General features: G+C 41.0%; 1 protein-coding gene across 1 annotated transcript in view; it reads right to left on the bottom strand.

Moving 5' to 3' along the window:
• Positions 1-12,644, bottom strand: part of ncor2 (nuclear receptor corepressor 2) — a 299,537-nt gene that overhangs the window by 28,231 nt on the left and 258,662 nt on the right. The window contains 9 exon segments of the mRNA XM_051921547.1: positions 2,366-2,922; positions 3,276-3,468; positions 4,733-4,897; positions 7,944-8,087; positions 8,399-8,644; positions 8,949-9,158; positions 9,706-10,066; positions 10,717-10,979; positions 11,632-11,718. Coding sequence (XP_051777507.1) covers positions 2,366-2,922; positions 3,276-3,468; positions 4,733-4,897; positions 7,944-8,087; positions 8,399-8,644; positions 8,949-9,158; positions 9,706-10,066; positions 10,717-10,979; positions 11,632-11,718 — 2,226 coding nt within the window.

The raw sequence follows: 12,644 nt of genomic DNA, 5'->3' as shown, positions 1-12,644 counted from the left end.
CAATTGGTTTTATGAATAAACAAAGCTTGTTGTATGGTCCCCCCTTCAATAACGACATCCAGAGGTGATTTCTATGGAGCAACTCAACGTTATAATCACCTCTCACTATCTAATGCTGCGTTCCATTTGAAATTGGAAAACAGAATTTTCAAGTTATCAGTAAAAACTTTTAATTAGAATGCCCTAAGGAGCCGGACTTCCTACCAACCCAAACATAAAATCCAAGATGGCTGCACTACGCATCAGCAGAAGTGAAAGCTGTAGTGTTATACAGTTTATTAATATTTCTGTCTGTTTGTGTCTCGTTAAATCAGTCATATGCAGTTCTATCCAACTTCTATCTTTGGACATGATGCTATGGTGTTCGCATGAGCAAAATATCACATAATGTGTTCTTGTTCCGAAAGAGCAAGCACAATAAAAGTTTTCCTGGAGGTGCCTGTATTAGATTTACTGGAGGTTGGTCAACTTGGGTATGACCACCTACAACTGAACACCAGCAAAACTAAGGAGCTGGTGGTGGATTTTAGGAGGCCCAGGCCCCTCCTGGACCCCGTGATCATCAGAGGTGACTGTGTGCAGAGGGTGCAGACCTATAAATACCTGGGAGTGCAGCTGGATGATAAACTGGACTGGACTGCCAATACTGATGTTCTGTGTAAGAAAGGACAGAGCCGACTATACTTCCTTAGAAGACTGGCGTCTTTCAACATCTGAAATAAGATGCTGCAGATGTTCTATCAGACGTTTTTGGCGAGCGCCCTCTTCTACGCGGTGGTGTGCTGGGGAGGCAGCATAAAAAAGAGGGACGCCTCACGCATGGACAAACTGGTGAGGAAGGCAGGCTCTATTGTAGGCACAGAGCTAGACAGTTTGACATCCGTGGCAGAGCAACAGGACCTGAGCAGACTCCTGTCAATCATGGAGAATCCACTGCATCCACTGAACAGGATCATCTCCAGACAGAAGAGCAGCTTCAGCGACAGACTGCTGTCACCGTCCTGCTCCACTGACAGACTGAGGAGATCGTTCCTCCCCCAAACTATGTGACCCTTCAATTCCACCCAGGGGGGGTAAACGTTAACATTATACAAAGTTATTGTCTGTTATATCTGCATTTTTATCACGGTTTACTTTAATTTTGTTTTTTTATCAATATGCTGCTGCTGGAGTATGTGAATTTCCCCTTGGGATGAATAAAGTATGTATGTATGTATGTATGTATGTATGTATGTATGTATGTATGTATGTATCTATCTATCTATCTATCTATCTCATTCCCAGCTCCAACATAAGAGGTAAATGAAACACAGCATAATCACTCGTTCTTCCATTCTGCTCTATTCTCTTTCCTATTACATCTCTCACTTTTATATGTAATCTTTGCAGTCTCGTTTGTTTTACTTTTTTGTGTCTCATAGTATCTTTAAATATGTTACACAGTGTGTGGGGTTGACAGCAATGGCCACAGAAAATGACACCCACACCTTTAACAGATGGAAACATGGTGCTCAAAACACTGCATACACTGGAGGTCAGACCCTTATAACCTTGGCTACAGATCCTCCAGGTGCCAGGGGGCACCACACGGAGAAACAAATTCCAGAGATGACCTCTGACCCTGGAAATGATTCACGACTTGACACACAAGAAACCTTAGACACACTGATTAGCCACTTCTGATGAAATGAAGGAGCTGGGAGATAAGATGGACGCAAGGCTGCTAGAAAAGAGGGAGAGGGAACAGAAGAGAGTGGAAGAAAAAAGGAAGAAGAAAAATGGGAGTGACAGGGACAGTGGCTTTCCTTCTCAATGGAAAAAGAAAAAGCATGGAAGCCATTCAATTAAACAGAGACGGAAAGAGCTTGTTTAAGAAAGCCCACAAAGGCACAAGGATGCTTATGTTCTGTTTCAAGTTTATATTTTTTGATTTCCTCCTTGATTCTACCCCCTTCTATTCTTACTTACTTACTAAAATCATTTTTGTTACTACTTGAGTGTCCACTGCCATTACTCCATTTGCTGGAGCAGGCTGAATTACAATTACCACAATGACAATGAGCTAGCAAGCTGTGCAAAGCCATTGCCCAGCAATGAGTTGCAGTGCCGCAAGTTGGCACCACGCACAGGATATTGGGTTAGTTCATGTAATGGCTGTCATACACATTACCCCATATTAAGCGAGGACTTACTGTAAATCCCTCCATTCTACCCTTTGATGGATTTAAAATAATTCCAAGTTTACATAATAAAAGAGGACTGCAAATTTTTAATCTAGATGCAAGTAGCACTGATTTTTATAATGCCAACCACCACAGCGTGCAAATTGCCACAAACTGGAACAGATGGTTCCAAAGCATCTTACCATCGCTGCTGAAGTTGTTTGCGAGGGAACCTCTTTCTCGCTTCCCCTTATCGCAAGAAATTTGATGCATGATAATTGCGTTTATGAAGTTGGCCGCTGTCACGGTGGTCTTACCGAGTGCTCGGAGTTCCTGTTCCTGCACAGAAACGGGTTTGTTTTGAGTCTTTTCCCTACTGCTTTGCTCGCTGGCAGCTTTCTCCGAAGGCAGGCTGTGCACATGGTGCGAAGGCAGTGGCTGGTGGCTTCTGCTCTGCTGCCCATGTACGGGAGGGTACTGGTTATTAGAGCCTACAACCACGTTGGCACTCACTGCCTTGGGCTCTGTTTTGGCAGGTGACGACGTTGCATTGTCAGAGGTGTGCTTGGGCATAATAACGTTGTTACCCCCTGCCCTGCTGAGCTGACGTTCGGATTTTCCCCCTTCTACTCCTCCTCTTACAAGGTCTTTTGGCATGTTATCAGACTCCAAACTACACAAATACGTTTCTGATGAGGTTATTGGCCTCTGAGGCTGTGGATTATTTGCAGAATATCGTCCAGGTGTGGATGATGCTGTCCTAAAAAACAAAGTAAGAGAACAAGTCAGATATGAAAGAAGGGGACAGTCGATAACGGCATATAAAAAGGAACAAACCCTCAGGTCTAGTTTTCTCATTTTGTGATGAACAAGAATAAACAATGAATGATACCAAATACATGAGTCTCTTAATCAACACTAATGGCATTTATAACATTTTAGGCTATCACCCTTGACACTGAAGCTACAGGTAATGATTTTAACTATATGTTAAAGTAATGCATTTATTAATACTTGAGACATTGAATACCACATGAAGTGTTTTACTTAACTCTCTCTACTGTGTCCAATCGCTCTATTACAGGCCGAGCATGCTGGTGCTCACATTATTACCTGAGTACTGATGAAGTGTTGGCCTCCACAACTGACACAGGCAAGGACTTCCCTCCAGTATTATGAAGCACGCTGGGCCTCTGTTGGATGTTGTCCTGGTTGCGTGGAGATACTGGGGAGTGCTGATGAGCATAAGAAAGAGCAGTGGAGCGGCCACCACCGACTCCTCCTGCTGGGCTGTTCTGCTCTGTTGCTGAGGGATAAAAAAATAAAAAATAAAAACGTCAATTTCTGAGCAAATCCTATTGTTTATTCCAATCTCATGCCATGGCATGACTGCACTGATGGAAAGGAACAAAAAAGTACAAGTCTACAGCAGAAACAGAACGTTTATATGTCCATAAACAAATCGAAATGAATCACAATTGCTTTCCAGGGTGACCACTTTTTATCTTCTTAATTAAAAGATCTATAATTAAATGGTCTATAACTTTTTGTTAGAAATGTGGTTTTACATCATGTTGGAAAAAAAAACAAGTTTGGCAGAATTTTCAGAAACTTGATTGGTCCTCTTGCTTTTTATAACAATAACACTAAGCTTGAACCAGAGGTATACAGAAAACTCAAATGTGGGAAACTAAAGGAAAAAACAAAAAAACAAACTTTTCTTGCTTCCCCATGCATAAAATAATGCTGATGACAGAACTTCTCAAATCTTTTGCACAGTGCTGTCTCCCTTTTTTTTTCTAATCCTGGTAAAGTGTTATTTTTCTCAATTTTGTGCTGGGCCAACATGGGGATGAAACTCCACCTTACTGTTTGTCTGATAACAGTAGGGAACAGGTGCAGAGTAATCCTCAGGCTACGTTCACACTACTGCGGTTTAATTTAAAGATGGCATTTATAAATGAAAACCATCTCCGCTCACACTAGCGTAATCTCACTGTTTACAGAAGTATCTCTCCATCTACCCTAAAACAACCAAAAATGTTTTCAACGCCGACATTCGCCTACATTGAGTTTGTACTTCTCGGCAGAAAAATCCTTGAAGGGATGGTAATGTCTCCAGCCAGGGGATTCATCACAAAAATGTAGCAACTGCTAAATTATTTGTCTTTTGTGCAGCACTCATAAGGCACAAAACACCATTTAGATACATACAGGTAAGCAACATAACAAGCACCAAGGAAAGGTCTGAGAAGTTTGGCCAATCAGGAAATGACAAGTTGTAATAAGCAGGGTCCCATCAAGGAAAGGCCCCTTAATAAGCACAAACAAATCTGAGCGTGATTTAGTCTGTGTTTTCAAAAGTCTACATTTTCACCCTTCCACATTGCAACAGTGATCTGGAATTTGCAGATGTCTTCGTTTTCGGAGATTAAAAACGCAAGGATACCATGGATGAGAGGTGAAAATGGAGACCGATGTCTGCATTTGTAAATGAAAACACTGTAGTGTGGACGTGTCATTGAAATAATTCAAACGTTTCCTGAGATCAGAATAATGCTTATTCTCACCTGGCCTCCAGATTTGTGCAGCTATCACATTTGAAGTGGCAGATGAAGTCGGCTTCTCCCGATCTCGATCTCGTTCCCTTTCCCTGTCCTTTTCTCTTTCTCGACTCCGATCTCGATCACGTTCACGTTCAGAAGATGAATTGCCCGATATTTTGGTCACGTGACCTGGCCCACCAGAAACAAAAACATTATTCAAGTATAAATTATATAGTGCAGAACAGAGGACAGACAGTCAATAACACTGGGCAACGTGACAAAAATGTACTAATTGTACACAGACATACAATATACAACACTGGCATGTTAGTTATGCAGATGACCTTTCAAATACACATACAGTATTTAAAATAAAGGAATGAAAATAAAACAAAGGTGTACGCCAAGAAAAAACTTTTGACTCAACCGGCTTTTACTTTTTTTAAATTTCAAAAGTTAGCAGTGAATAATAATAACAAAAACTACACAGATATTAATCATTTTTTAAAAACTCAAAACTAATTATCTGGTAGAGGAAAAAATTTATGGAGAACTTTTTTTTTTTTTTTAATTTTCTTTGCACAATAAAACACTATGCATATCAGACCACAAGGAAACACAGCCAAGAATACTGAAACTGCTTAAAAAAACATTGTGTGTATCAAACATAAAGAAATCATTACTTATGTTTTTGAAATATTTATCAGAAAATGCAATTAATGTGCATCTTTCTTAACAAATAAAGAAAGAATACAAGCTGTGGAAATGTAAAAGCACACGACACTGTTAGGCCAGAACTTGTCTTCCAAATATACTGTAGGTTCATTCATGGGGTCTTAATATTCCTAAACACCGTACAAGTAATTTGAAGTGTGCAAACTTTTATAATAATAAAAATGTGACATTTATGGAAATGAATGAATGTTTAATACAAATGTACAAAATGTACAAAAATATGTACATTACGTACACTAGACTATGGCAGAGCAAACCGACTGCTCAGATTGAGAACAATGAACATCTGCTTCTCGGGTCACAGGCTCAGATCTGGAGGCAGGAGATACACGTTCTCACTCCTGCACACACGGTGCTTCCAAATATACTCCCTGTAAGCAGTTCAAGAACTTGAGATTTGCGGTGTCTCATGAACACCTAACACTCGGTGCTCTTCAATTACACTTGCCTAGAAGTCTTTTTCTAGGACAAGCAAATGGTTTTCCTGGAATGAATGAAGGCCAGCAAACATAAAGCAGAGTAACAGGACTCCCCCAGTCCTTGTTGAACCACCACAGAGGGGAGGATGAGCTTGTACTTAAATGGCCAGTTTAAAGAGCAGTTCTTAGGACTAACCTTCGAAAACTCACATGTCTGACTTAAAGTGTGCACTTCATGTCCTTAAAAGGTGGCGAAAAGACAGCAGATTGATAATTTCCATTATGTTGTCAAGATAAATGTAGGGGTTGGTGGTGGGGGGAGAGAAGAAAAAGAAGAGTCAGGGGACTTTGTTTTTTCAACATTTTCATAACAAACCACCACAGAACAGTTGCCTGGTTTATTTAACACACGTTAAGAGACTGACAGTGGGCAGTGTGATAAGCTCAGGTCCATGTCTGTGCAAGTTATGACTTAATGAGGTGCATTTGTGCTCATGGTGTGGGGTAGATGAGCAGTACCAAAGCAGAGCGTCTCCACAGTATATGTGAGGCACTGGCAAAGCATTCATGTGTGGCAGCCAACTGCCTCATTAGTGCCGTGGGGTTTGTGATTACGCCACCTGCGCCCACAGAGCCACTTTAAAAGGAGCAGTGCAGCAAAAGAAAGGGAGTAAAAAGCTTTTGAAGGAAACCAGAGGAGTGATCCAAGGGTGATGTGAGGAGACACTGTGGTTGTGCCCCTGTGCAGGAGCAAAGCCATGGTGCTCTGAGGGGTGTCACTGCAGAGCAATCGTGTTGGAGCACAGAGAGCGTAATCAAAGCACCTAAAGGATCTGAAAAGCACAGGGAGAGTGGGAAGAGTGACAGAGGTCCTGCTCTAGGTGTCTAGGTAGATGCCAGTCAAGTTAGAAGAAACAAGAGTCACCGGAAAGCAACCACAGCTGTTGGCATCCCCACAAGCTGGAAAGACCCATTGGGATGAGCTGGCGAGCCAGATGGAGAGTGAATGTCTTTGTAAGGATTAATGATCGATGCTGGAGACCTGGTCTCCCCTAGTGGATTTGAATTATTTATTGGTTTTTAGGCTGCACTTGAGCACTGGACTTTATGGATTCTTTATTTATTCATTTATTGAAGACGCACTGCATTTTAGGGCACCATTTGATTTAAATTATTTTATTTTATAAGAACATAAAAATGCTGTCCATTTGACATGTGCATGTCAGGCAATGGATTGGACAAGACCAATTTTAAACAAAACGCTAACAACCAAACTTCAGGTCCCACTAGAGCCCTTGGCACACAGTACTCTGATATGGGATTCAATATGTAGTGCTTTGGATCTGAATGTCAATTGTTTCTGTAGATCTGCAAAAAATACCAGGGCAAAACAGGCAAAAACAAACTCTTTTTTTTTAATTGAAGAACTTTTATTACAGAATATTCCATTTTGAAAAATTAAATCTTCACCGCTTTAGCTAAATTTCAAAGGATGCATTTCTTCTTGTACACAAATTCCAAAGCCAATTGAGATGCCCTGCAAATGATTTAACAAGCTATGGAATTCAGGAGAAGTCAGGTCATATGCAGTGACCCTGCAATGGATTAAGTGGGGTCAAAAATGGATGACCACAGGGAGAGTAGCCATCATTATTTGCAGAAACAATTATACAACTAAAGGTATCCACTAGAAGAGCAGCGGGATCAAAATGTCAGTACACGGACTGCACATCCACACCGTTTTGGTACTAAACCTATGCTATGCTACCAGTAAAGGATACTTCCATGCTGACAGAAGTTGAAAAGAAGAGGTTGGTAACACAATGTTATGGAATGGTAGCCATCACTGGTGTCAAAAGCTAAACTGCTGAAATGCTGTGTTTCTGGCCATCTTTCTGTTTTTCAGTGGTAAAATAACCTTCACCAACTTCATCCCTTTAGTTGACGCACATGAGAGAAACTGTACACTACCTCCATCATACTTATCACCTTCCTACTTCACCTTTATGTCCTTTCTCCATTGCACAAATCCTCAGAGACAGCACATGCTCTATCTACTTGTTATGCTTCACCACACCTACCTGGAGAAATGGGGGCAGGATAAGCTCCACTTCCGAAGGCAGCAGGCACTGCTGAAATGTAAGGGATCCCTTCAATAGGAGAAGAAGATGACCCAGCTGTAAGTTGCATTGGCAATGGGGGTACCCGAGACAGGTCAATGATGCCTGAAAAGCATACAGAAGTGTGTGTTCACATGTTTTAAGCTATTATTCATCAGCAATCTTTAAAATTCTCAGTGGAAAGACTTGAAGTACACTTAAAATCAACAACTGATGCTTTTCTTACTAACTTCTTGCATGCTCTGGAAATAAACTTTCAACAATTCTACCCAAACCACTGATAGGGCCTGCATTCTCTTTCTCTGATACATTGTCTTTGTGGGTGGATCGAGTTCTGCAAAACAGAGCAACTCCCTTTCTTCCAAGTCCAGATCTGTGAAAAAATAAGCCTAAATAACCAAAGGATAACACTCTACCTCGGGGGCCAGCAGAGTAGGAGAGCGCCAACTGTTCTCTGGGTGAAAGACCACGCAGCAGGTCGACCCTTTGTACCATAGCAGCTGCAGCAGCATGATGCATTTGTTGAGAGGTGATGTAGTCATTCAGGATGGTTTGCCTGTTTTCTAAGGCAGCTGTTTCTGGGAAGCCACGGATCATATATGGGGTATAGGGATGAGTGTAACCAGGAGTGGGAGTCAGATGTCTGGGCAAGTAGTAGGCAGCTGTGAAAGAAAACAAGTGAGAACCCAACTGCATATCCAGCTCAGAACTGCGCAGTGCAAGTACTTCTTACATTTGGTCTTCTTTATTAACAATTCTGCCTTACGCTGTTCGGCTGTAATATATTACTGAATACTGTTTAATGTCTGTTTGTTTTGAATAGATACATAAGAAGAAAGGCTTGTTCACAATCAAATATATTTGACAATCTGGATACTTTCTGTGGCATTTCTAGAGCTTCTAATTTCTGACACTAGTTAAAAATGACTGCTAAAAATGATGAGATGCGATAACTAGGTACAGTACCTGGATCAATTGGGATGCCCCTGGGCAAAGCGGTGGGGTCAAATGCGAGAGGGATCTGGCTACGGTAGATCTCAGCTGTGCCCATGCTTCGGAAAAGGTGCTCGTAGGGAGTCAGTGAGGATGGATGATCGGTCAGGTGCGGGGACTTGGTTGGCGTAGGTGTAGTTTTCCTTTCCTGACCTTGAGGTTTACCTGATGTAATCCCCCCACCTAGTGAACAAATCCAAGTATCATGTGACACCCACACACATGTGCATATTACAACGATCACAGCTTTACAGAAAGACACAAAACTGGACTTTTAGTGCTTTTTGATACCAAACATTCTTAAGGTGAAGTTAATCCCAGTCATATTAACATTATTCATTTAACTGAATTCACTTCCCAAAACACAAACTGCAGGAGAGATGGACTCAAGGCTGTGTTGGCATAAATGGCCAATGACCTCAAATTAGCATTAATTAGAACAGTAAAATGTTTGAAAGGTTAGCACCATGGTAGAGCAATGCTAAGGATAGTAAGGCAATTACCTTAAATGACTTTATAACACAAAAAATGTGCAACAAGAGTGCGCCTTTACTGACACACAAGAATATGATGCACTTACAAATGCAATCTTTCCCTCATTTCTCACTGGCCCATCAGCATAGTGAAAATATCATTAGTTAGCATCTCAATAACAAACAAACAAATAAACAAACAAATAAAAATAAATAAATAAAAGCAAGTCCAGACTTTCTATATCAAATATGCTTACTTTCATGTTGTCTTGCAGCGGATTCACGGGGTGATACAGGAGAGCATCTGTGTGAAGGCCCAGGGGGAAAGGCAGCTCTAAGGGAGCCCCTGTGTTCTTCATAGGCATGTGGGCTATGCTGTGCTTTGCTGGCGTCTGTGATGATAACAGGGGAGCCCCGGGTGATTGAACCTGATGAGCTCACACCTGTAGTTTGACGGGCCTTCATACTTTCCTCGTACCGGGCCCTCTCCAGTACCCTCGCATCCTGAAGCATGTCTAGATGGTGCGGCATTGGATGCATCAGTCTAGAGCTGTTTCCCATGATTGAGCGCACATCATGCCGTTTACTGGAACTTCCGTCATGTTTCATGGGAGTGCCCTTAGTATGATAAGTAAATAAATGGTAAGAACCAGAAAAAAAAAAAAAAAAAAACAGCATTATTCTAACATGCAAATTGTACACTGGGCTCAAAAAAGGCGGAATAGAGGCCTTCTGGGATGTCGAAAGACTACTGGTAAGCAAACAGTAAAAGACTATCACGGTAAACTCCTGAAATCTAACCAACACATATGAATCAGTTCTGGGCACATTTCCATTACAGTGTTTATCTCATAAAGACAGAACACAACATCATGGGGTGTAATGGCCAGAGCACTGTGTGTTAAACCACAGGGCTAATTCACTATGTAGGACTCTTGAGCCACCGCCGACACCTTTATAAAGAGTTGGTATACAATTGTAACGATGCTAATGTTGTACTGTAGGAAGTCTTTGGCTAAAGCATCTGTTAAAATATACAGTAATAGTTAGTTGTGTGAACTCAAAGGCTCAAATGGTAGAGATACTAACATTAAAAATAAAAAATGAAGAGGCTAAAGCTTGATTGACCTAATATGAAGTGGTCTAATCTAATCAAGGTCTAGACTAGAGCTGGACTACATGTCTTTTAGTGTCCTTGTCAGAGCAAAGCAGTACGCATGAGAGCCACAGCACATGTTTTAACAAAATAGATATTTTTCCACACTCACCTGAGTAATGGAGCCCTCTTTGACAGGTTTACTTGTAGGAGAAACCTCTGTTGGGATCTCATGGATTGACCTGCCAGCCTCCTTTACAGTGGTCCGCAAACCTTCGTGGGACATGCCAGGTAGCTTCAGAGAAGTGATACCATCATGGGACCTACTTTTCAAGGTCTCCGACGCAGAACCACGAGGCGGAGTGCTTTCACGCTTCAGCTCTTTGGCATCTCTTCTCACATATTCATCAAGAGGTTCAAGATGGCGAGGAATACCTGCAAGAAAAATGCATGTCTTAAGACCTCGGACAACTCCGCACAAACCCTCTCTGTAGCTGTCAAGAAAATTAGAAAAGTAAGAAAGGAGCCAGAAAGATGGTCGATAGGCAGATTTCAAATTGTGTCAATAATACATATCTTCTGAGCTGTTCATTGGCTGTGCAATGCTGTTTTATAGGAGGAGGTGGAATGTAATTATGCACTTTGCCATCTTGCAATACACCTTCAGTAGTCTTTTGGTGATTAATGACATAGTATTTAGGTTACACTGTAATGTGATTATTTTTTTGTGTGATATATGAAGTCAACCAGGTTTCTAAATCTGGTTTTGACATTACAGTGTTAGAGCAAGCTAAAGCCAATCAGAAGTGAGGCAGGAAATAACCCTTGACAAGACACCCAAACATCAGAGGGAAATGCACGGGATTAAAACTAACAAGTTTATCAGACCTGACAAGTACAGTACAGTACATAATGTGCTTTAATAACACACTGGCCACTGATTTAATTTATATGTTACGAGGAACTAAACCACAAAAACAATTTTTCAGAACTGTTTACTGTTAATTGGTGTTCATTTTTGTTAAATAGTACAGACTAATGTGTCAATAGTGGCTTTGAACAAGACCTATCCTTTCCCCTTTCATACCTTGAGAAATTGAGCCCCGCATGTGATGAACTTCTTTGATGTGGTGTGGGCTATTACGATCCTGGGACAATGCTCTGCCAATGAGCCCTGAGTGCAGATTAAAAAAAGGACACGACAAAAATTTAAGGTGTATCCCGCTCATGCAGAAAGTACAAAGAGAAAAATATATTTGGGAAAATTTACCAACACATTAATCAGTTAATCCTCATTTTTTTACACAGGCATTTTATTCAGCACTCTGTCAAAGAGGGCTTTAAAAAGAAAAGAAGAATACAGTTCAAAACAAACAAAATATAAGAATGTTCAGGGAAATAAGGGAATGTACAGTAGAATATTCATAGTAAAGCTAACCGAAGATCAAAAAGACAAAAATGGACGAAAAAACAAAATATTTGACAAAAAGTATTTGACAGGAATAATCGAAAACCTCAGAATGCTATGTGGAGTAGATGAGGTCAGTTTTTAAAATAATACTTTCTGGTTGTGTAGAACAGGGGTGGGCAATGTCGGTCCTGGAGAGTCGCAATGGCTACAGGTTTTCATTCCAACCCAATCGCTTAATTATAAACCAATCCTTGCCAATCTCAGACCTAAGGTCCTTATATCATAGATTTTTTTCCTTTCCAAGGAAATCATCCAAACTATTTCGTAGCCTAAAACGGATAATTTAGAGTCTGTCATATTTTTCTATTAAGTGTTTTATTAAATCAAACAGTGCATGATGAACACACATAGATGGAAATGGAAAAAAAAGAATGGAGAACTGTCGGCTGCTTTGTTATTTACATTTTATTGGTAATGAGGACTGCGGTGGGTTGGCACCCTGCCCGGGATTGGTTCCGGCCTTGTGCCCTGTGTTGGCTGGGATTGGCTCCAGCAGAACCCCGTGACCCTGTGTTCGGATTCAGCGGGTTGGAAAATAGATGGATGGATGGATGGTAATGAGGAGCCATTAAAACACTGAATGCAGCTGTTTAAGATTGAAATTAGCAATTAAGGGTGGGGAACCCTAA

The sequence above is a fragment of the Erpetoichthys calabaricus genome, chromosome 18 (genome assembly GCF_900747795.2).
Source record: "Erpetoichthys calabaricus chromosome 18, fErpCal1.3, whole genome shotgun sequence".
Taxonomy (NCBI): domain Eukaryota; kingdom Metazoa; phylum Chordata; class Cladistia; order Polypteriformes; family Polypteridae; genus Erpetoichthys; species Erpetoichthys calabaricus.
Note: the sequence above shows the minus strand (reverse complement) of the source record. Positions and strands in the feature narration are given on the sequence as shown.